The sequence below is a fragment of the Rhinolophus sinicus genome, linkage group LG07 (genome assembly GCF_036562045.2).
Source record: "Rhinolophus sinicus isolate RSC01 linkage group LG07, ASM3656204v1, whole genome shotgun sequence".
Lineage (NCBI taxonomy): Eukaryota > Metazoa > Chordata > Mammalia > Chiroptera > Rhinolophidae > Rhinolophus > Rhinolophus sinicus.
This window is the reverse complement of record NC_133757.1, coordinates 86,857,061-86,883,112: the sequence shown is the minus strand read 5'-3', so window position 1 is coordinate 86,883,112 and position 26,052 is coordinate 86,857,061. Positions and strand designations below refer to the sequence as shown.

The 26,052-nt window shown below is 38.0% G+C and overlaps 1 protein-coding gene and 1 long non-coding RNA gene across 2 annotated transcripts in view; one reads left to right on the top strand and one right to left on the bottom strand.

The window, feature by feature from the left end:
• The window catches only part of ADAM7 (ADAM metallopeptidase domain 7), a 48,718-nt gene extending 30,187 nt beyond the window's left edge, over positions 1–18,531 (top strand). The window contains exons 16-22 of the mRNA XM_074338719.1: positions 976–1,165; positions 7,807–7,887; positions 8,986–9,064; positions 9,643–9,748; positions 10,095–10,194; positions 14,258–14,314; positions 18,436–18,531. Of these exons, the coding sequence (XP_074194820.1) occupies positions 976–1,165; positions 7,807–7,887; positions 8,986–9,064; positions 9,643–9,748; positions 10,095–10,194; positions 14,258–14,314; positions 18,436–18,531 (709 nt within the window). The remainder of the gene's footprint in view (positions 1–975; positions 1,166–7,806; positions 7,888–8,985; positions 9,065–9,642; positions 9,749–10,094; positions 10,195–14,257; positions 14,315–18,435) is intronic.
• Positions 18,532–19,583: 1,052 nt separating this feature from the next.
• The window catches only part of LOC141572818 (uncharacterized), a 316,356-nt gene continuing 309,887 nt past the window's right edge, over positions 19,584–26,052 (bottom strand). The window contains exon 3 of the long non-coding RNA XR_012498308.1: positions 19,584–20,810. This is a non-coding gene — a long non-coding RNA (uncharacterized LOC141572818). The remainder of the gene's footprint in view (positions 20,811–26,052) is intronic.

Genomic DNA, 26,052 nt, shown 5'->3' with positions numbered 1-26,052 from the left:
AGTAGAAAAGTGGAAAAGAGGAAGAGAAAAGAGCGAAGCCATGAGAAGAAAAAAAGTTGAAGTTGAAACTGGAAGAGAGAATGGGAGAATTGGAGGTTAGATCTGACTTTAAAAAGGATGAGCTTGTTATGTACCTACACCGTCCATGAAATAGTCTGTATGTCAACTATAATTTAATATATGGAGTCCACAGGATATGGAGTTCAGCATAGGGAATAGAGGCAATGGAATTGTAATAGATACGTACGATGTCAGAGGGGCAATAGATTGGGGCGGGGGGTTATCACTTCGTGAGGGGTGAAATGTCTAACTATTACATTGTTTTGTACACCTGAAACAAATTTTTTTTTAAAAAAAGAAAAGAAGCATGAGCTGAACCATACTTCCAGGTTTGTTCCTGACATCCAGCAAGCCTTTTTTGTGTGTGTCACAAAACAGGATTTGGTCTAAAAACAGCAATAGCAAAAACCTATGGTCAAGTTCAATGTTCTCCTAAATATACTAGGTGAAAATGGACAGTCATTTGACTGTGATTATTTTGAATTGTTTCCTAATCTTTAAAAGGGGGGTTATATTAACAGCAACCGCGTAGGTTTATTGTGAGAATCAACTGATGTGCTCTGTGCAAGAAAGAATAAGAAAGAATCTTAGTATCCTGATTAAAGTTATGCTAATTTAAATTACTAATAAAAATATTCTTCTGTAAACTTAAGCTAATATTAATTTGTGATAATCACAATAATAGCATAAAGGAATATAATCATTTTACATCTTTACCTACTCATCTCAGTTCCCAGGGTGAAGATGTTGACTGTCCAACAGATTACCCTGCCTCTCTTGGCCCCTCTGTAGCCTACTGACAAAACCTGGGTCAAGAAAAAAGTGGCCAGGCAAACCTGGCCACATCATTGCAAACCTGGTCTCTAAAGTTCTATTTCTGGTCCCAAGTCTGAGAATACACTCCCTTTCTTTCAGAGATGTCAAATGTGGAAAGATATACTGCACTGGAGGGCAGCACTCTTCTGTCCCTGGAGAAGAGAAGATCTATCACGTGAAGAAGTCTCCCCAGGAGAATGTCACCACCGAATGCAAAACCTTTGTTTTATACCACAATTCTAAAGATCTGGGTCTGGTTGCTCCTGGAACAAAATGTGGAGATGGAATGGTAAGATGAAACACTTCGTTTTATTCAAATGTCTTGGCTCAGCCACTGTAACACTTCATTGGATCCTATAATTGGTTCCAGAGGGCCTGTATGTGGGAAAGCAGAAAAAATTGGTAACTTTTTTTATTGAGCTGAGTAGTGATAACACTATCACAAATATTCATTTTGTCTAAACTGTATTATGTAAGTTGATGTAAATGATGTAAGTGTGCTTAATTAGTATCTTACAGTAGGCATCTAATGAAATTATAGACATAGTATTTTGAGTTAATTTGACTATGAAATAACCATATAGTCTTCATTTATTTTATTTATTCAGTGTATTTACTGGGGGGCACGTACTATGGTGCCAGTGACGGTGCTGGACACAGAGGATGCAAAGATGAATGTACTTGAGAATTTCATAGATTAAATGAAATATATCATTACAATCCAACACAAATGCTTTTATAGAGGTGAGGTCCATGTACATTGTAGTCCAAAGGACTAACTTTATTTATAGAACATAAAATGGCATCTTATGATGCCATTAAATGAGTGACATTTCAGCTTTGACTTTGATGAGCAACATTTTCCCACATACGGAAAATGAGGAAAAACTTTTTAGAAAGACATACGTACATAATATGCAAAGGTACAAAGTGTGTGGAGTAGCAGGTAACTGACAATTTCAGTGTGACTGGAGCTGAGGGTGAAACGGTGAACAATGAAGTTGAACAGGTAGAACGAGACCAGATTGTAAAGAGTTTATTATTTCAAGGGAAAACTTTAGAATGTATACTAAAAACAATAACTGGCTCACCGAGGTTTATAAACACAAGAATATATGGAAAACAATCTTTATCTGAAAATCAGCTATTTTGAATTGAAATGTTTTCTGTCTGTGGATACAGCTTCCCCTTTCTCTATATGCCACCACCCACAAACTTTACAGTGCCATTCATATAATGTGATAGAGAAATAAATTGGAAAACAAAAATTCAGAATGTGGAAAAAAGATTAGACTTTAACAACTTAATGGAGACTAATATTTCAAGTCGAAATAGTTAACTATCCAGTTTCTCATTAAAATGACTAAATAAATACCAAACTGGTAAGGAATCTGTGTTTGGGAAAATTGAGTTAAGTTTATCCACCTCAAGCTAGAAAGTTCAAGGACTTTCAAGAAGATAGAGTGTGGGGCATCAGGTTGAGGAAGATGTGAAACAATCTTTATTCACTTCAGGCAATGAAAATCAGCCAGAAGTACAAAGCAGAAGTATGACATCCCCTTTACAGAACCCTATTAAAAATGGCAGGGATTGAACCAAGGGGTTCAGAGGGGAGCAGTTTGTAAGAAACACATCTTGATCACATAAGTACATTGTGACCAGGTATTACCACATAGAATGCCTACTTCTTCAAGAGAAGTCTTAGCCCAGAAGCACACCAGTCACAATGGTGCCAGTTCTTGAACCAATTCCTAACGAGGGAATTCATGCATAGCAAAGGCCAGTCCACAGAGATATCACCAAGACACTAGTTTCAGAATTTTTCATTTTATTTTCACATTGTGATTCTATATGAGGAACTTAAAATGCATAAGAACCATTCTAGTTTCTCTTAGTACCATGTTTCCCCCAAAACAAGACCTAGCCGGACCATCAGCTCTAATGCGTCTTTTGGAGCAAAATTAATTTTTGGAGAAAAGAAAAAAAAAAAAATTAATTTTGCTCCAAAAGACGCATTAGAGCTGATGGTCTGGCTAGGTCTTATTTTCGGGGAGACACGGTAGTTATTCTTTCTGGGTAAATTTGAATTTGGCATAGAAAAGAGGGCAAACTTATCTCATTGCCCGTGGGTGCCCTCTTCCTTAGTTATACTATAGAACTTATAACATAGATAAGAAAAAAAAGGAAAGGAGAGAGAAGGATAGTAGAATGCAGAGGGTAAAAGACTAGAGCTGAGGAGGGAAGGAAGGGTGGAAATTGTTAGTCCGTCCTCTGACACAAATTTGCTGAAAAATTGTCTCAGTAGTTGTCTCTTTATTAAACTTACAAAAATGGCAAATTCAAAATAGGAAACATCTCAATACTTCGCTTTAGTTGAGCCTAAAATGCTTAAGTAGAGATCTACATGGGTTTTAAACAATGTTTTCCACTGTTCAGTTATGTATAGTCACGCACCGTGTAACACCAGTTCAGTCAGTGAGGGACCGCATACACAACAGTGGAGCCATAAGATCATAATGGAGCTGAATTTCCTGTTAGAAATGGAGGGATCTGTGATTTAAGAGGCATTTTTTTCCTCTGATGAGAGCAGTATCTGTGGGGCGTGGTAATAGATTGCCTCTCACTGAGCGCACCTCAATGTTGAGTGCACAGACTACATCCCAATCAGCCAGCCTCTGACCTATTCCAGCACCGAGGAGCCTCTCCCCGCAGCATTGCACATGCAGGGGGCCCTCTGGCCCACCCAGATCCAGCGTGGTCTTCAGAGTACATGGCTGTGAGTTCTTTGCTGAGGACCTAAGACCTGCAAGGACACAGGTCCACAGGCACTACCTTCACAAGTAGTGAGTGTCACTGCCACTTGAGTGAAAGCTTCCTGTGGTGGTGTGGAGCCAGCCTGGCCCGGTCCTTGGAACTATTTTCAGGTTGTAATGATGTAAAACATAAGCAAGTTTTATTTCTTCTGTCAATTCAATGCCAGAGAGAGCCATTTGTGATGGGAAGGGTCAATAGACCCAAAAACAAAATTTCAAAGTCCTGTTCTACACCCTCTTTTTTATGAATAGCACAAAAGTTCTTAATGTGACCACTTTTCCAACATGTAGTAGCCAAAACCACATTGCCATGACAATCCCCTATGTTCCTCTATCTCTCCATCTCGATTTCTTATTCCCGCTGATCCTCAAGCCGCCTTTCACTCCCTTCTGACAGTCACTATGATGGTGATCTATGCCTTACCCGCCAGCTTTTCCTCAATATTTCAATATTTCCAATCAATCCAGCCCACATTTCTGTTCATGGAGCAGCACTGACAGCTTCAATCTTCTGATGGAAGGAAGCAGGAGGGAGGGCTCATGGGATGGTATTTATAAAGTCTACAGCCGTATACAGTCCTGTCCTCAGCCTTCACACTTGCTCACCACTCACTGACACCCAGAGCAACTTTCAGTCCTGCAGGCTCCATTCATGGTAAGTGCCCTCTACAGCTGCACCATTTTGTATCTTTTATACAATATTTTTCCTGTACCTTTCTTATGTTTAGATATGTTTAGATACACAAATACTTACCATTGTGTTATCATTGCCAATGGCATTCACCACAGTAACGTGCTGTACAGGCTCATAGCCTAGGAGCAATAAGCTACAACATCCAGCCTAGGTTTGTAGTAGGCTGTACCATCTAGGTTTTTGTACGTGCATTCTATGACGTTTGCACAATGACAAAATCACCTAATGATGAATTTCTCAGTATGTATCCCCGTCATTGAGTGACATGTGACTGTATATAGAAAATCCATTCTATAAAGATAAACAAGGAGGACAAATAACAACACACATAAAAGAATTCAACAGTGTAAACAATGGAGACCAATCTGAGGAATCATAAGTGACAGTCCCTTATGAAGCAGACATGCATTAAATAAGAACAAAATCCTTTTGAAAAAATTTCAATTTATATTTAATACAATTTAAAAGGATGTTACATCTATAAAAATGATATAATTTGAAATCAAGAAGCACTGCCTTCAAAGTAAAAAAATAAATCATGATTGTTGCTTTGTATGTAATTTGGGCAGTAAACCATCAAATAGATACTACAAAAAAATAGTAAATTACAAGCTAAACTTCTTAACACAGAAGAATAAGATGAAGGAATTAAAAAAATAAAAATAAATTAATAAAAGCAAGAAATCTGATAATTCTAGATAAAGGAAACATAGTAGTGGTAAAAATATAATTAAAGAAATAATAATAATAAATTCCCTAAGCTGAGGAATGTATACAATAAAAAATCAGTACCAGGAAAAATTCATAGAAAGAGATAAACATTTATACTTATCGTCACACCATGAAATCAATAATAATGAAAACAAAGAAATTAAGAAAACTATTCAATAGCATCAAAACAATAAAATAGTTGAAAATAATTTTAACCAAGGAGATGAATGATCTGTACACTAAAAAATATGACTTTGATGAAAGAAATTGAAGAAGACACAAATAAATTGAAAGATATCCTTTGTTAATGAGTTGGAAGAATTAATATTGTTATAATGTCCATGCTACCCAAAAATGATCTACAGAGTCAGTACAGTTCCTAGCAAAACACCAATGGTATTCTTTATAGAAATTAAAAAAAAAAGTTTAAATTTGTATGAAGCCACAAAAGATCCCAAATAGCCAAAGCAAGCTTGTCTACAGAACAAAGTTAGAAGCATTATACTTCCTTATTCCAAAGTGTATTACAAAGCTATAGTAATTAAAATAGTATGATACTGACATAAAAACAGACATATAGACCAATGAAACAGGATAGAAAGCTGAGAAATAAACTTATGCACCTACAACAAACTAACCTTTGACATGGGCACCAAGAATACACAATGGGGAAAGTATAGTCTATTCAATAAATGGTGCTGTGAATACTGGATATCCACATGCAAAAGAATAAAACTGGACCCTTACTTAACAGCATGAACAAAACTTAACTCAAAATGGATCAGTGACTTAAATATAAAGTATGAAACAGTAAAACACCTAGAAGAAAACATAGGAGAAAAGCTCATTGGCATTCATCTTGGCAATGAATTTTTGAATGTGACACCAAAAGCACAGACAAAGCAAAAATAAATAAGCGGAAATATATTAAAGTAAAGCATTTCTTTATAGTAAAGGAAACAATCAAAATGAAAAGGGAACCTATGGAATGGGAGAAAGTATTTGCAACCCATATATCTGATAAAGAGTTAATAATATATGAAAGTGATAAGTAACTCATAAAACTCAATAGCAAAACAAATAATACAGTTAAAAATGGTCAAAGGACCCAAATAGTTTTCCAAAGAAGACATACAAATGACCAACACATATATGAAAATGTGCTCAACATCACTAATCACCAGGGAAATGCAAATCAAAACCTCTGAGCTATCACCTCATACTTGTTAGGATGGCTATTATTAAAACACCAAGAAATAACAAGTGTTGGTGAGGAAATGGAAAAAAGAGGACCTTGTCCACTGTTGGTGGGGATGTAAATTGTTACAGACATTATAGAAACAACATGAAGATTCCTCAAAATATTAAAAATAGAACTGTCTGATCTAGCAATTCCATTTCTGAGTATATCTCCAAAGGGATTGAAATCAGAATCTTGAAGAGATATCTGCACCCATGTTTATTGCAGCATTATTCACAATAGCCAAGATATGGAAACAATCTAAATGTCCTTCAATGGATGAATGGATAATAAATTTGCACTCATATGTACATACATATAATGCAGCCTTTAAAGAAAGAAAATCCTTTCATTTGTGACAACATGGATGACTTGGAGGATGTTTCACTTATGCTAAGCAAAACAAGACAGACGCAGAAAGATAAATACTGTATGATCTCACTTTTATGTGGAATCTGAAAAAGTCAAAGTCACAGAAGCAGAGAAGAGATGATGGTTGCCAGGGGCTAAGGGGTGGGGAAAATGGGGAGATATTGATCCAAGGGTGCAAACTTTCTATGAGTAAGTTCTAGAGATCTAATGTACAGCATGGTGACCATAGCTAATAATACTGTAATAGATACTTGAAATTTGCTAAGAGAGTACTCGTTAAGTGTTTTTGTGTTCTCACCACATACATAAAAAGTAACTTGAGGTGATGGGAGGGTTAATTAGATGTTTTTGGTAATCATTTTACAATATATATCAAATCAGCATGTGATACACTTTAAAAATATACAATTTTTGTGCATCAGTTATACCTCAGTAGAGTTGGAAAAACATGTCCCAATGTAAGCTCTTTTCAACGAAATAGGTAAAAATAAAATTAACATTAAAAATTAAATAAATAGGCTAAGATAAGCCAGGCAATAACTATAAGCAACAAAAACAACAATAATTTACACTTGAAACCTATGTAGTTTTGTTGACCATTGTCACCCCAATAAATTTTGATTAAAAAAAATAAATACACATACAAAATAACAACAACAATTTGGTCAAAAATTTTACAAAAAAAAAAAAAGAAATACACAAAAAACAAACTTTAAAATGAAGGTGATAAGCATAAATAAGAGGATTAACTGATATTAACAAAATGCCCAACTAACAATTGTGATATGAAAAGCATGCAACTTCTTCAAATCAAAGGAAAACTTGATAGAAATAATAGAAGAAATTACTGCAATTACAATTGTAGAATCTTTGCTAGGTTAACATTTGAAGAATTCATAAGGACACAGACATTTGAATAATTAAGGAGTTTGTGTATAACAATGTTTGAATGTACAGTACAGTATTTTCAAATATCCATCAAACATTCATAGAGGAGTTTTTTCCACAGAAGAGTCTACATGTGATTTTTCACAATAGAAAATATCACGTAAATTCTAAAAGCAAGTCATTCTAATTCATATTGGTTACTTCATTTCTAGGTGTGCAGCAATGGTGAATGTGTGAAAATTGAAAAGGTCTACAATTCAACCAATTGTTCTTCTCAGTGCAATGAAAATGTTGTAAGATTTGGCTCCTTTTTAAATTGATTTACATATTCCTGAGTCTGTGTGTGTGTGTGTGTGTGTGTGTGTGTGTGTGTGTGTGTAAGGTGGTTTTAAAGTCTAATGTACATTTTGGATCCATTTTTTTCATGTATCATCAATAAAATTGATCCAAAGAGCCAAACCAGGTATTACATGTTGATGTTGCCAGTATGTATTTTATCATTGGACTGATAATCTAGAAACCCAGTAACTTATGTACATAGAAAGTTTACACCTGAAGTTTGAAGTTGGATCTATCATATGTCACTTATAGTTAAATTACACCAATGTCAACATTTACCTAAAAGTTTTGAGAAAAACAACAAAACAGTGACATATTTTTTTACTCAGCACGGTTCGATACTAGCAGTACTCAGCAGTCCTGTTTGTGGGTAACATTTTTCCTAAGCTCTATTAATCATAACACTTATATAGAATTGTTTATGTATCAGGTACTCTTTCAAGTACTTTACATACATATTAAATTTTAAGTTTCATAACAACTCAAAAGGTGAGTATACTCCTATGACTACTTTTACAGATGGAGAACACTGAACTGTGAAAGGAAAAGCTGCGGTTTAAATACAGCGTGTGTTCTTCACCATTACACAATGCTCTTTAATGAGCTAAATATTGTGCCATCACTTTTTTCCCACGTTAATATTACCCCATCATAACGAAGTCTAGTTAGAGTCTGTTCTTTGGCTGTGATATGTCTAGCTCTAGCTGTGGATATTTATTTAATAATATCGATGTCTCCTGAAAAGATAACCAAGCTGTCTTGTTTATCTGGTTTTGAATTTGTCAGAATCATTCTCTTGTTCAAAGGCCATCTTCAAAGGTGGTTAATTCTTGTATTTTGTTTGCTTCTTTCTTTCCAACATTGATTTGGGTATTCAGTTTAGTTAATTAAATTAATTGATAAGAAGTGTGTGTGTGTGTGTGTATCTGTGTGTGTGTGTATGTGTGTGTGTGTTTGATGTAGAAATAGAACTAAGCTAAGTGAGGTGCAAAACACAGCTCATGTCGCTCAATCAAAATTATATGATAATTTTGCTCTTTCTGCTCTTTCAGGTGGGTGACAGTGAACTCGAGTGCCAGTGTGAGGAAGAACAAGTACTTGTGCACTGGGAAGAAACATTAAATGTTACCGGTGAGCATTCTAGAGTATAATATCTTGCTTATATCAACAGCCTCACCAGTGAAAAAGCTTTTTCTTCTTTTCCAAGTCTATTACACATATGTTATGTTTCTGTGTGGATTTGTATGGTCTTTTTTATTATTTTGTATATTTAAATAGCCAAATTTGACTTTGCTACTATTGGTTTTTAGAATTAATATATCTTCTAGTTAAATTTGGATTAGGTCTTCTAAGAGCCCATAATACAACAAGGCCTTTTCTATAGTCAGTTAATAACTAATAATCAAAACTTTTTTGCTGATTGTGGGTACATTAAACATAATGGCATCCTGGGGTGGAGTGTCAATTGCTAATACAGTGATAATTTGTGTAATATTTTGGACTTTTACCATATATATATATATATATATATATATATATATATATATATATGTAAAATTGTGAGGAGGGGGAACTAAAATCCTTTAAGGAAGGGAGACCCAGGATTGTAACGGCTCAGTTACTTGTGAATAGTCCACTGTCCTAAATGTGATATACTGGTTGAAACTCATGTTTTGTTGTCTTTTTTTTTTTTTTTTTAACCATTCCAGGTATCTCCATCCTGGTTGTTACACTTGTCCTGGTTATTATTGGTTTGGGGGCTCTCACATTATTAATCCGTTCCCAAAAGTGTATTAAACTAAAACGAGTTCAGAGGTATGTATGTATTTTCTATGTGTTGATGGGGACCATTATTGAGAATATATAAGCTTTGTGGCCATAGAGGATACTTGATGGGGGGGAATGTATAACCTCTTATTGAAGACCAAGTAAGAATAGCAGTAAATCAAGCTTTTACATATTGATTCCCAAACTTTGCTGCACATTGGAATCACAGCAGGGTTAAATACACAACACAAAACAAAAAAAACTGATTAGGTCCCTCTCTCAGATTCAATTTTTATAGGGTGTAACCTGAGTATCAGGCTTTTTAAAATCTCCTAGACGGTTTAATATTAACCATCCCATATCTTGTGTCAATATTCAATTTCCTTCTTGGCAGCCCACCTAGAGAGCCATTGGGAGTAGAGAATAAAGGATACTTTGGTGACGAGCAGCACACAAGGAGTGAACCAGTCTTACCTAGTATTCATCCCCTACACGTAAGAAAAATTCATTTACAATAGTTAATTAATTAACTCTAAAAACAGCTGAATGCGTGTTTAAAGTGGAACTGGCCCTAAGCTAAGTGAGGTAGGAGACACAAAACAACAGCTTAACATGGTTCCATACCATGAAGCCTTCAAACTACATGTGGGTAACGAGAGGATGGTAAGATTCAAGCAAACCAAGGCAGTGTTTCAGAGAAAACGATATTGGTTAAATACAATATTGATTTGTGCTTTACTGGAAAAACTTATAAACATAAGGCATACTCTGGGACATAAAACAAGTCTTAATAAATGTAAAAGAATTGGGGTCATACAAAATATGTTCTCAAAAGTAAAATCATATTAAAAACAAGTCACTGAAAGATATTGGGAAAGCCCCCAATTAAAAATTAGATAACAAATTCTAAGGAATGCATGGGTCAAAGAAAAAAATCATAGGGTGTTTTAAAAGAAAAGAAAATGAAACACAACATATAAAAAATTGTGGGAAACAGTGAAATTAATAATTAAAGGAAAATGTATAGCATTAAATGCTTATGTTAGAAAAGAAGAAAGGTATCAGATCAACGACCTCAGCTTTCACTTTAAGAAACTAGAAAAAGTAAGACAAATGAAACTCAATGTAAGCAGAAGACAGGGAAAAATAGATGTCAGATTGATCACCAATGATAACAAATAGAAAATCAAGGAACTCAAAGATGCTTTTTAGAGAAGACTAATAAATCTTATTAACCTCCAGCCAGACTGATCAGAAAAAAAAAAGAGTCAGCAAAGACTATCAGGAATCAGAAAGATGACATCACAGGAGATTATACACTCATTCAGTTGATAATTGGAGAATATTATGAAAAATGTTCAATACATTTGACAGTATAATGAGATAGTAAACTTTCTGAAAGTTTACAAATCACTAAAGCTTATTCATGAAGCAACAGATGACCCGAATAGCCCTGTATTGAATAAAGAAATTAAGTTTGTAGTCAAAACCTTTCCACAAAGAAAATCCTGTGACCATATAGCTTTACTGGTGAATTTTACCAAATGTTTAATGATGAAATAATACCAATTCTATGTAAACTCCTCCAGGAAATGGGAGAAAAAGGATACTTCCCAACTCATTTTATGAGGACAGACTTTCTCTGCTACTCACCTAGATAAAGTCATTACAGCAGAGGAAATACTTGCCAATACTTCTAATAAATAAATGCACAAAGCCTAGACATAGAAAACTACAAAATATTGATGAGAAAAACTAAAGAAGACCAATATAGATGGAGTGAAATACATGTTCATAAATCGGAAGATTCACTATTGCTGGTTGTCAATTCTCCCCAAATTGATCTATTGATTCAAAACAATCCCAATCAAAATCTCAGCAGGGATTTTTTTGTAAAACAAATCGCCCATGGTGACCCCAAGGTGATAAAAACAAGTCTTAGTTGTCTACTCGAATGGTTGGAAAATATTGTGTGATTGTGAGAATTTTTTAAGCTTCCACTGAGATTTTGTGAGATGAAATCACATGATGCTAATATCGAGCTCAAATATTTGCCTTGAGGTTTACATACGAAACTATATATAAGTGTCCTTAGCACAGTGTTTGGTCTATATTTAGTACTTAATATGCGTTAATTATCTAGTATGCCTCATGTACTCTTGCAATTACTTTCCTAAATACCTTTTCCTTAAATTAATATGCAAAACTGGTGCACTCCCACCGAGGAGCGTCCAGGGAAGGTGGCCTGAGCATGTGCTTACTGATTAGTCTCAGAAGACAGCCCGACGTAAATAGAGCCTAGGGCATATTTGTTACTTTCTAGAATGCAAGCTTTTTAAGTAAGGGCTTTTGGCTTTTTAGTTAAATGAGGAACTTTGAAGAGGAGCTTAATAAATATTGGTTGAATATATGAATAAACTTAACTCATTACTAGTGGTGTATACTTGTATACCATAATATATATAAATGGAGATTGTATAGGAGAGTTTGGGCCCTTCAAATCTCATGTTTAGGCTTGTTATCATTTGTCATACAATTATATACATAATAATGATTTAGCTGTTGCTCGTTTGACACATTAGTTACCCACCAAAGACCAGTTCTCGGCAAAAATGGTTTGGGAAAAGTTTGTCTTTTGGTATCCTTTCCTTGTTACACTAATGATGCTTGGTTATTTTTGTTTGCTCTGGCCCCCAGTGCCTCTCCTAGCTCCTGTTTCCACTGGAACATGCTTTCTAGTTATATTAACATCTGCTGGGGGTTAACAGAAAGCAATTCAAAGAGGGTAACCTCAGCCAGGCGTGTCTGTATGACAGATCTGGAGGTCCTCAAAGACCTTCAAGGTCCAAAGTGATGTGGCTGGTTGTGGAATTTCAGACATTCAGACAAATGAGATATTAAGATTTGGAGGCTAACGGACTTGCCTTGTGCTACTTATATAATAATACATAAAGAAACTCCCACTCTTCTTAATGTAAGTTGGCTTTCTAGATGAATCTTACAGTGTTTCCCCCAAAATAAGACCAGGTCTTATATTAATTTTTGCTCCAAAAGACACATTAGGGCTTATGTTCAGGGGATGTCATTCTGAAAAATCATGCTAGGGCTTATTTTCCCGTTAGTTCTTCTTTTCGGGGAAACGTGTTATCTTCATCCATCACAAGACAACAACCTAGGCTAGAAGATTGTTTCCATGTATTTTTATATTTGTACATTTGCTAGGACTGTATTCCAAGGATGTCTGGAAAATGTATTTCGTGGGCTTGGGAAATAATCATACTTGCTTGTAAACTTATTGCAGGTTAATAGTATTTCTTTTCACCAGCAAAGAACTGCAGAGTCCTTGGATAGACTTCCAACCAGCTTTTCCAGTCCGCACTACGTCACACTGGTATGGCCCCTTGCGTCCTTTCTGTTGGTTGTGCCAGTCTGTGTCCATTTCGTTAATAACTTTGATGGACTTAGCCATTCATTGGTTCCTTGAAAAGATCCAGTAATATAACATAACTCTCTGATTTGAGGCACAAATAAGACACTTCCTACTTTTCAGTGGAGCTGGGATTAGGGCGAAAAGAGCATGGTGAGTCAGCAAGTGCATGGCCAGTGCTGTCTATTTAAAATATTAATATCGTGCTCATCGTGAATTCTTGGGAATTACTTTTGATATTTTTAAAACAATGCATTAACATGTCATTTATTGTGATTACTGAGTTTGTGCCCCTTAAATGCTGCTCCTAAAATGAATGCCTCACCTCACTCCTGGCCCCAGTTCTCAGGGTTCAAAACCCAGTGAAGGCTTCCAGTGAGGACTTGATCAGCCTGAGGGCTTCCCTCAGACTGCGGAGGTGTATACCCTGAATCAATATTGACGAGAGAGAAACACATTAGCCAAATTAGCACACACACGCATTAGACAGAGACAAAAGACACATTACAGGATTTCTAGGAACACCTGAAATGCTAGAATCTCTGTACCGACATCCGTATCCTCAAGGTCACAGAGAACACTTCTAATTCAGAACTGGGTGCTGTAAGCACCAAGAGTGTCAACGATGTTTTTAAATTAGCAACGCTCATTATATTGTCTTTATTCATGGCCCAAAGGGTGTAATTGAGATTGTTTTCAATCTGTGCTTCCACAGCATCTTCCTATCAAACAAGAGGGTCTCAGGCAGTGCTACACAATCAGGGTGGGGCTGAATGAGCCTGTCTCCCCATCGCCACTCAACCAGCACAGTCCACTTTAATAAATCGGTTTTTCTGGGATTTCAGTAGATATACTTTTTGAATGAAAGCTCTAGCACTTGAAAAATGTCTGGAAATCTCTTACCAAAATTACTGGTGGAGAGATTCACAACGTGTACAAGGAAAAATGGCTTCCGATAACACCTCCCTTTACCAGAACCATCCCTCCACCCTATCTCATAGCAATTTGCAAACTGGCTTATGTTTTCCGTGAAGCAAGAAGAGGTGGTCTGCATGTGTATGTGTTCGTGTGCATGTGTGGCTACGTGTGATATCTGGTGCAATTCCTGACACAACATTAATTTATTATAGAAATGTGCGAGTAGAGATCGAAGAGGACTCACAGATCCCAATCAAAGTGCCAAAATGGTAGGTTCCCATGACAGATGGTACCCACCCCCTCTTTTTAACGTTTTTCAAATGGTAGCATCCTTTTGTGCTCTTTACCTACTCATTGGTTGACTGGGGACATCCTCTGCCCTTATCATAAGAATAGGATGGTTGGAATTGTTTCCTCTGATATGCTAACATTTCTAACAGACAATTCAACAGAGCATGATTTAGTCAAGAGTTTTCAACCTGACCAAAGGAGCAAACTAGAATTCAACAGTGTCAGAGTCTCAATACATTTTAGAAATAACAACAAAAACAAAACTCTTTCAAACTTGTCTTGGCCAAAGTATACGTATCTGTGGGTTCTCATAAAGTATTTGAAAGGACATAATCACAAAAAGAAAAGTACTAGTAATCACAAAAAAAGGTGTCATTCCTAACAGAGCAGTTTTTTTCATGATTGCTTTACCAAAGTTTTTGCTGACTACATCCGAAGGTTGATTCCACTATAAGTTATCTATGTTAGAAAACTTATTAAAAGATTGTGGTTTTTGTCAAAGGGAGATAAACTGAGCATTGCTGGGCTACGTTTCAGAGTTTTGTATTCATTCCTTCATTCATCCATTCATTGATTTTTGTTGCGTTCCTACAATGTACTGCATTAATATAAAGCTTTCCCCCACAAAGCATTCTTACAAGAAATCCTGTCCAATGCACTTCCCTATTGGGATGGTGAAAGAAGGACATTTCTAATAGCCTTTCCACTCCACCAATGACAAACCTGTCTCATACTGGAAAGTAGAGCAAGATGCTCCCAGTGCAAGTAAATTGGCTTCCTGTAATGAAAAACTAAACGATTTCCTTTCTTTTGTGACAGGCTTGCTCATTTTGTAAAAAGTGCTTAATTAGCCATGGCTAAGGATAGCTGGGAAAATGTGAATACATTTAGTGTAGTAGAATCCACAAAGGTTATTGTTGTGAATAGTAGATATATGAGTAACTGAAATAGAACATGCTAATATTTTACCAAAAACAACTGATTTTTAACCATTGGTTTCTATTTAGAGCTTGGACTTGGATATCCAAAATGGCTGCGCAAGTCTAGGTTGAGGCTTCCGGATTCAAACTATTCACAACCTTCCCTCGATATTTGCTACACAAATTTCTGGTAGATTTTCAAATATTCTTTATCCAGACAGAAAATGTTGAAGAGAAATGACCTCTTTCTGAAAATTCATAACCTATAGTGTAGACATAGGCCATAAAAAATTATTATAGTTTTTCAAATCTTCTTTAGCTTAATACAAAAATAAACACTCTTTTTGCTCTAGTATTTTCCTATAAAACATTAGTCTAGTTACTTAAAAAAGAGTCAAAACCTTGAAGATTGTAAATTATAAGAACCTAAGAAGCAAAACATTGCTTATAAAAGATTATTTCTTTGTGAGCATAAAAGTACTTACCTTAATTTGAACATTAGATGATTACTAATTGTGGTGTAAATGAAATTCTCTCCCACAGAAGTACCAAGGAATTCAGTGCAGGAAAGCATCTGATTCCACTAGCTAATGAAAAGGTAGACGACTGTCCTACTCATTGCCTATTAATGAAGGAGGCAGAGGAATAGTCACTTTACCTACAGAATAGTTCTTAAAATTGTGGTGGCAGCGAAGGAGGACTTGAAATGTTTCTGGTAATTCTAAACCCCTATAGTTTAATTCTAAACTTCTAAATGTTTAGAATTCCTTAAGAACCTGACACAGAAGTCAAGAGAGTTACAAAAATTTCAGAAAATTAACTTCAGCAGAGAAGAAATAATCAAGATGCCTCTGCAGGGCTTGTGAGATCCTTATAATTTATGGATGTAAGCACTTAATGTGTGATTTCTGTGCCATTCTCCACCCCTCCCTGCCAGGTGATTATGGTATGTGGGGTTGTCCTGGGAATAATTTCAGCTATTTCTTATACTGATGCTTGTCATCGTGTCCTCTTGTGCTCTCTACTTTCTTTTTGTTATCAGTTAAAGGTGTATGCAATTATTTTTTCTGTTCATTGAAATAAAACTTTCAAGTGCTAAATGCAAATTTCATGATTCAATTAAACAAAGGCTGCAAATCAAGGAAGAAGTCTGGTTGTCTTTGGTGAAATTTTTGTTGCTACGCTGATTAGTTAATGAGAGAAGAGAATGAGATCGGGCAGCAGTGACTCAGCAGTTTATACCTAGGTAGCACTCAATAGTGTTTGTTGTTCTAATTAAAACTATCCCTTTAAGAAAGACTACTAATAAATGTGTATTAAGGCAGAAGATGCTAATTTAAATATTTTATGTAAACTTATTGTGGGGACAGAATCCCAGAGAGCAGTTTCCAGGCTCTCAGCCTCACATGGAAAGGTGCTGGCTCGGGTAGTAGATGGCCATCAGCTGTGACTAGTTAGCCATCAGCTGTTACCGGTTAACCATTAGCCACTGATATAACGGCTGCGGCTAAGTTAGCAAGGGCGGATTGCAGTTAGCACAGAGGACTGCATTTAGCAAGTGCATAGGTGGGTTGGCAGAGAAGCGGACAGCGGATTGTGGATCCTGTGGCTCCTGCTTCCTGTGTCTCTAACCCAGCATCAGCGAGAATATAGTGGTATGACTCCCCTACCTATGGCTCCGTGGATGTTCCTTTTTGGCCTCACCATATCCTGCGTTCTTATGCAGGGAGAGGGAGCTGAGACCCCGCATGATACCTTGCATGACACTTATGAAAAAAAGAGAAATTCCATATAAAATACAAAAATCTCATAAATAATAACAGCAGTAAAGCAAACAATAATCCTCTGATGTCCAAAATGAAGGGACGCTCACATATTCATGTGCACCTAAGCAGTGCATATGTTGATGAATATGCACTTTGGTGATATTCCACCATTAAAGGATAGCCTCCTCAATTTGTTTTTATTGTTGTTATTATTGTTCCCATCATCCACTTTCTCTGCCTTGGGCTCTACATTCAACTAACTACTAAGTTCCGGTGATAATTCTTTTTTCAAATTTCTTCTGTCTCCAATTATGAATATGTCTGGTACCACCTAAATCCTCCTGCCTCATTGCTTCCTGCCTCGATAATCACTCCAGACTTCTAATCTGCTTCCCTGCTCTTCAGATAACCTGAGGGTCTTCTGACAGTGAAGGCCCTTTTTTATTTTAGATTCTGTTCTCCATGTTTGCCATACTGCGTGTCCTAGGCCTTAGAGATATCACCTGTCGTCCTTTCAAGTGTTGCCACTACCTGCTCTATTTCTTAGGGAACTTCTCCTTCCAATACTGTCTACAGATTAGGAAGCACCCTCAACTTCTCCCTACTAGTGGACCCCTTGGAGGGCCATTTCCTTCCTTGTTAAGGAGCCAGTTATGATTTCATAGCCCTAATATTTCAATATTTCTGGCTCTTGCCACTTCCAGGGGTTTGAATCCTTTCCCTTGAACCCACAATTGCTGACAGGACTCCTTCTGAGAATGGACAGTCCTGCTAGACCTGCAGTCTAAGTAACTCTGTCTTCCACCTCAGCCCCCCATAACCTCCCTGCGGCCCTGCCCCATACAAGGATTGAGAACCGTTCCTGATACGTAAACTAAGAATGAGCTTCTGACAGCCCTGGGATGTTGTGTCTTGCAGTACTGGACTGTCCTCTGCAGCTGAGTCATGTACCCTCTGCCCTGCACAGAGTCAGGTTATCTGGAAACTAATGAACGTTGTGCTTCAGGGCCCATAACATGTACTGTCCCTTGCAAGACCTTTCATCTAATTTTGTGTTTATATTTTTTAATGACATTCAGTGGACTGGAATTGGGTTGGGGAGGAGGAACTCAAAGGATTAATCAGAAAAAGTGCCTATAGGAAGCAAATAGGACACCAATACCTCTTTGTCAGGCTGAGGTTGCAATCACAGCAAGGCCAAGGAAAGGACCAACCCAAAATGGAATGAGGGGTGGGGCTGGAGAGACCTGGGAATGAGAAGAGTAGCAGGTTTCACCAGCTCTCCACACACATCCTACTGACTAGGGAAAGACCTGCACCGGGGTGAGCACCCCAGGAGCACCCCAGAGAGTAAAATCCCAGAGAGGGGTGGAAACTGAGTGAGTTTTGATTGTGTTCCCCACACAATCAAAGGAGGAGGGCGGAAGCCTTACCAGCTCTGGGAGTTTGAACAAAACGTCTGCTCAAATCACTGGCCACCGAGCGATGCAGATCCAGGGCCACCCATAGAAAAACAGTATAAACTGTAAAAAGAAGTCAAACCTGAACAGAGACCTCAGCAGCTGTACACTGCAGGGGGCGGAGGGTCGACAAGATTCTGCAGCTTAAATTCAGGCAACTCATTAAAAAACACACGCACACACTGAAAAATAAATCAGAATTCATGTTTATTAATATATATTGTCTACTAAATGCTACAATGCCAAGGAATCGCAATTATGTTTCTACAGTTCTGCCAGGAATGCGGTGATAGTGATCTAAAACCAAACCAAACCAGCATTCCCAATACAGCATTGATTCCTCTCAAATTATCAACCAGCTCCACATAACCACTTTTCCTTTCTCTCAAAGCATCCGTCCTGCCAGCTGATTGTGGGATTTTAAAAAGTCCGTTGGATGCTCTAAAATCCGGCAGTCATATTCTAAAGAAAGATAATCGTTTTCTTCCTTATTTACGTGCAAAGAAATGTGTGACAAGCTTGTCTGCACCTGACAATCCATCGAGGAATGTCACTAGAATGACCACTAGGTGGCCATATAGCAAACAAAATCTCCGGTGAGCTGGAAAACTCCGAGATTTCACCTCTTTGTCAAGACAACCCTAGGCCTTCAGAATCGCGACTTTAAATAAACTCATTAAGGAATTTGTTAAACTCCGTCCTTGGTTATTAAAGATGTACCTCTCGGGGGATTTTGCCACACACGACTTCCTTCACTATCAGGGTCGTGACTTGGCAGTACGCAAACACGGACCATGTTGCTAAACAGAAGGGGAGCTGGGCTGGCAGCCTAAAAGCTTTGAACGGAATTTTTAATTGGAAAGATAAATCCTATTTACTCTCAATTCTTAAGTCCAGTCTTCTTGAAGTTGATGTGTCAATAGCCCCCAAATTACCCAGGCTCATGAAAACTACTGCGGGTGTCTAGTTTTTGTTTACGTTTCAATTTTTATATTATCTGTTTGTCTACCCTCTTTCGAAGGCCAGCAAATTAGCCACTGCTGCCACGGAAACCTGAAGTGCGCCATCCCCCCCACCCCTCACCCCCACTTTCCCCAGGGACACATAATGGATGGTGCATGTCAGGAAAAGCCAAAGCCTGCGTGACTTATATGACTTTGTGGTGGACTGTTGATGACAATTGATGTCTCCCTACTAATCATCACGGAGGAGTGAGAAACATTGATTACACTCCTGAGTTTATTGGAAGCTTCCTGGTCACTTTCGGAAGGCCAGGCTTTTAGGAGACTCAAGAGCCTGTTATGTAGGGAAGTGGCTGTCTTGTGGCATTGACAGAATCCATTAACATCTTTCTCCAGGAAAAGCTGTAATCCTGAGCTATATGTAATGGATATTGATTGTTAAAAGAAGATACATATAACTCTAAGCCTCGGGGGTCTCCAGGGACAAGAGACATAGAAAAGGGGGCCTTCAGGATCACATGAGTGCTAGCTCAGAAGAACTTGTACCGCGGCTGCCTTAGAGAATCTTAAATAAGTGAATTTAAAAATAAGCGAATTTAAAAGTTGGTGCTTCTTGCTCAAAGATACCAGTGTTTTGCTACAAAGAGAGCAAATACCGCTCTCACTATTTATTGAGTATACACTATTTGTCAGGCATTAGTTAAAGCACTTCATATGTATTATTTCAGTGAACTGAAAACAAGTCTGTGAATTAGCTACTATTATTATCCTCATTTTATGGTGTGAGAAAATTGAGTGAGGTTAAAGCCAAATAATTGGCCAAAAGAGATAGCTGATTAAGTAGCACAGTTAGAATATCAACCCGGGAAGTCTAATTCCAAAGACTATGCTTTTAATCACTACTATACTGCTGGTGTAAATATAATTTTGATCAAGGAGAAGCACGGGCCTTCCCCAAGTTCAGACTTGTGTAAGGAAAATTCATATATGTCACTCCCATTCTCAGCTTCCACCACCAAACTTCCCAGCCTTCGCAGTCACAATAACAACGACACATACATTCACACAGCAAAAAAGGGAAAGAAAAGCCAGGCAGAAGTCACCTCCTACTTTAGCCAGACACTAGTTTGAAATACTGTTGTCCACCGCAGAGCTGTATTTGGAGATTCACCTGAGACTGTTTAACACCGTTTACCGTCCTCTTGGCCATCCTTAGGGGGCGCTAGTGACCCTGGAATCTCTCCTGGGTTTCACAGCTTCTTCAGGTTCTGAAAGATGCTTTCTCAACAGAACGGGGCTCGGCCTGGGTGATGTTTTAGTTCAGTTTAACGTGCCTGGGAAAGCTGTCTGTTGCTGCCTCCACCATCTGTATGCAGAGAAGGGAAACCAACAGAATAATTGACACTTGGCTGCAGCCCAGGGTAGGCCCAGGGATGACAGAGGTCGATAAAGGGGCAGAGTCTTCGATGAAGGCTTTAATAAAATGAGGAATGTACCCGATGAGTGGTCACCTTTAACACACAGGGCAAGAGTGTCTGCATGGCACCTTTCAGACTCTAGGCACCTGCTAGATTTTCCACATTTCTCCTGTGCTGCCCACTGCAAAGCTCAGTGACAAGTATTAGCTTACGGACCAGAAAACTAAGAAGAGTTCCCTAGACATGCAGCTTTGTAAATAGCAAAGCAGAAATCTGAACACAGGCTTCGGATCAAAGCCACCATCTGAACTATTACCCACTCCAGTTTTGAGGCTGAATTATCAGGCACCAACGTGACAATGACATCACAGGTGGCCACTGAATGACTTAAGACTTTATTCCTGGGAAAGGTGACTTTGATCTAGAAAGGGGCTGGTCGGAAAGGTGCAGTGGGTGGGCCTAGGTTTTTTACCATAAAACCACAAGGTATCCATTTTATTTTCACATCTTCTCCAAGTTCTTCAAAGTAATGATTAGAGGGAAGAAAATATTCAAAGGTCTATTTTCATTCCAACAGGATCCAAAAGAGAAATCACTGGATTAAAAAAAAAAAAAATGCAAATAGTTTTAAACAAATCCTGCAGCATTTAAAATCATTCTCATCCTATATTTAAACTATTCCTTGTTCTCATATTATCAGCATCAGCCTCTTGATATAAAAGTTTATGTCAATGACCCAGGAATGGTGACATTAAAAAAATTATAATAACCTAAAGTCCTGATGTGGGGTATGCCTCTTCAGGACTACCAGGGAAAGTAGCTGGAGATTAATTTGATCGTCTCTGAAATGTGTCTTATGCTCTCCCTGAAGAAGGACATAGTTTAAAATAGCACTAGCTACTGCAGTCTTTAGGCTGGCTGAGGGAAGGAAGAAATAATCTAAGTAGCACATTGCACAAATTTGATGCCTGAATATTGAGGCACTGCCAAGCAATTCAGAAGAGAAATAAGCCAATTCATTCCATCTTGTTAATGCTACATGGGTAGTTTACCAGGTTTCTAGGCTGAAAGTATCACCAGCTGGACCTTGTATCACTCAGTATCCCACCTTCAGAAATGAATTGTTAGGCACAAGCCCAATCTAATGTCATACTCCTTCCTGGGTTCACTGGGATCTTCCGGTGAGAGAACACTCAGACTCAGAAAGAAGAAAGATAAAAGGGAAGACCCACACAATGGCATGTCTGGGATCACAGCACAGCCAAAGCCATAATCTTCACTAGGACCGCCCCTCACCAACCCCAGGTGATTCTTCTAAAAGCAAACAAACAAACTGGAGACTGAGACCAGTAACACTTATAGATTTCAGAGGGAACATGTTAAAAATAATGTTAAAAAAGTTAAAAATAAATGTTAAAAGTAACAAAATAAATAAATATGGATTGATACCATTTAGGTCCTGCTTGTTTAATTATTCATTTGCTTCTTTATTCAGGATGTATTCATTGCACACATTCTATATTTGAGGTATTATTCTAGGTACAAATGTATACAGCTCCACCCTAAGAAACCCAAGCCTCATGGGAAAGCGCAACAGGCTTCTAAACAAATGATCAGAAAATAATGTGATGAATGGCACAAAGGAGGAAGCAGTAGATGTGATTGTCCAGGGGAAGGAAGAGGCGGCATATACAATTTGAGGGAATACAGAAGGTTTCAGAGAGAAAATTTTTTGTCAAGGTCTTAACAAATGTGCAAAGATTTGCCAAGCAGAGAATTAATATTCCAGCGAGAATCAGCAAGTCTATGCCTACCAGAGTTTAATGAGTTCATTCATAGTGAGGTAATTTGTGCAGAATTGGCTGAAATAGGAGGTGGACTGGAGTAATTCCAGAGGTGAGAACCCATGTCTGCCACTAGGCTTGTATGAATTCTTCATATATGTTGGCATGTGAGCGTTCTTCCATTAAAGACGATGGGACAGAAAAGAACGTCAGACTATTACATAAAGGGAGGACTCAAAAACTGAACAAATACGCTTGCGCATATATAGGCAAACAAAGGGTAAGTTGTTCTCTTACTTTGAAACTCAATGCATGGCCTCTGTGAAGCACCCAAATAATGGAATAGAAGAAATGACCGGTCTGCAAGTAATCAAGAAAAAAGCCTCCTTTGCTGCGATGTTGAAATGGCATCACTGGATGACAGCATCACTTGAAATCTGACTGGCTTGACAAAATATCTGTATCCTATTTTTGACTAAGAAGTCTAGCACTGAGGGCTTCTAGCTTCTGGGTAATGGGCTTACTTACCTCTGCTTCAGGGAGAACTGCTAATGTAGGACTATTATAATCAAGGCTTTAATAATAACACAAGGATTTTTTAAGTGGTTTACTATTTTAATTAGATGCAGTGATTAGAATATCTTGCATTGCATTACAATACTTGGATAATGACAGTGCAATTTTCCTTTCATCACTACAGATAATTTTCATTAGTGGATTCAGAGGATATGCACATATGTGAAAAGTTGAGATGGTTTTTAGAAGAATAGCTAGGTCACAAGAAAAAATTAAAAATCCACTAAGCTGACGATGTTACTACTTGCATTCATGTGGCTAAAATCTCCCTTTTTCACACCCCAATTTTTCAACGATGCATATATTGAGTATATAATTTTTCTCCGAGGTGCAAAATTAGGTTTCTTAGGATGGTTGCATTTTGCTTTGCATCACCCACACCCTTTCTCCAGATCATTCAAAACTTTCCATAATCATGCTGCCTCTGCCGGGTACCCTCCATGTGCCTCTCAGATTAACTTTCTACCCTTTTGCACTGTAGTTCCTGCCCGAGGATGCTGACAGTTATAGACTACAGCAGTGAAAGGTTTCTTCTTCTGGCTTCCTTTGGGTTTGTCCAATAGGAGACAACAGGTAGGAATTTAGAGATTGAGAAGTGTGGCTGGAGTTATTTCCCAATCATTCCACATTGGGCTGTGGGCTGGAAGCTGCAGTGCTTCTCTACCAAAGTGCAGCCCTCTCCAACAGCAGCATTCTCTCTCTCTCTCTCTCTCTCTCTCTCTCTCTCTTTCTCTCTCTCCCTTGGCCCGTTCAGACTAAGGGTGATAGGGCTAGCTGTTGTTGATAGTCTTGGGGTGCTTTACCATCCTTTTTAAATCTTCTGAGACCCTAATCAGACCCTTTTGTCGTTGGAGGTTCAAGGTGATGTCCGAGAGAGAATTCAACCCAGAGCAGCAGTGACCAGGGTCTTGTCTCCGTGGAAGAAAGAATTCAAGAGCGAGACAAATACAGGAAAGTGGATGAACTTGAAAGCTAGGAAGAAATATTTAACTTAGACATAGTCAACGATAGGAAAATATTGAAGTTATAAGCTAGACATGACCAGACCACTTTGGAAGAAATTCTATTCGAGCGGTTTTGATTAATTTAACAGGATTTTGGACCTATTCTCAGAATGACTATATCAAACTTTCAGGAAGATATGGAAACCAATAGAGGCCATGCTAGTTCTTCCATAATGGCCCATGTGGAAATCTTGAAATCTTTAGTTAAAGGAGTCCTACAGATAGTTATGGCACTTAGTTAAATCTCTGCTCAGTAAAGGAGAGATGACAGATAAATAGGCCTTGGACACAATTCTGCATATGGAAACTGCAAAGCTTTCACATATACAGGCAAACAAAGGGTAAGTTGTTCTCTTACTTTGAAACTTAATGCATGGCCTCTGTGAAGCACCCAAATAATGGAATAAAAGAAATGACCGGTCTGCAAGTAATCAAGAAAAAAGCCTCCTTTGCTGCGATGCTGAAATGGCATCACTGGATGACAGCATCACTTGAAATCTGACTGGCTTGACAAAATATCTGTATCCTATTTTTGACTAAGAAGTCTAGCACTGAGGGCTTCTAGCTTCTGGGTAATGGGCTTGCTTACCTCTGCTTCAGGGAAAACTGCTAATGTAGGACTATTATAATCAAGACTTTAATAATAACACGAGGATTTTTTAAGTGGTTTACTATTTTAATTAGATGCAGTGATTAGAACATCTTGCATTGCATTACAATACTTGGATAATGACAGTGCAATTTTCCTATCATCACTACAGATAATTTTCATTAGTGGATTCAGAGGATGTGCACATATGTGAAAAGTTGAGATGGTTTTTAGAAGAATAGCTAGGTCACAAGAAAAAATTAAAAGTCCACTAAGCTGACGATGTTACTACTTGCATTCATGTGGCTAAAATCTCCCTTTTTCACACCCCAATTTTTCAACGATGCATATATTGAGTATATAATTTTTCTCCGAGGTGCAAAATTAGGTTTCTTAGGATGGTTGCATTTTGCTTTGCATCACCCACACCCTTTCTCCAGATCATTCAAAACTTTCCATAATCATGCTGCCTCTGCCGGGTACCCTCCATGTGCCTCTCAGATTAACTTTCTACCCTTTTGCACTGTAGTTCCTGCCCGAGGATGCTGACAATTATAGACTACAGCAGTGAAAGGTTTCTTCTTCTGGCTTCCTTTTGGGTTTGTCCAATAGGAGACAACAGGTAGGAATTTAGAGATTGAGAAGTGTGGCTGGAGTTATTTCCCAATCCTTCCACATTGGGCTGTGGGCTGGAAGTTGCGGTGCTTCTCTACCAAAGTGCAGCCCTCTCCAACAGCAGCATTCTCTCTCTCTCTCTCTCTCTCTCTCTCTCTCTCTCTCTCTCTCTCCCTTGGCCCATTCAGACTAAGGGTGATAGGGCTAGCTCTTGTTGATAGTCTTGGGGTGCTTTACCATCCTTTTTAAATCTTCTGAGACCCTAATCAGACCCTTTTGTCGCTGGAGGTTCAAGGTGATGTCCAAGAGAGAATTCAACCCAGAGCAGCAGTGACCAGGGTCTTGTCTCCGTGCAAGAAAGAATTCAAGAGTGAAACAAATACAGGAAAGTGGATGAGCTTGAAAGTTAGGAAGAAATATTTAACTTAGACATAGTCAAAGATAGGAAAATATTGAAGTTATAAGCTAGACACGACCAGACCACTTTGGAAGCAATTCTATTCAAGCGATTTTGATTAATTTAACAGGATTTTGGACCTATTCTCAGGATGACTATATGAAACTTTCAGGAAGATATGGAAACCAATAGAGGCCATGCTAGTTCTTCCATAATGGCCCATGT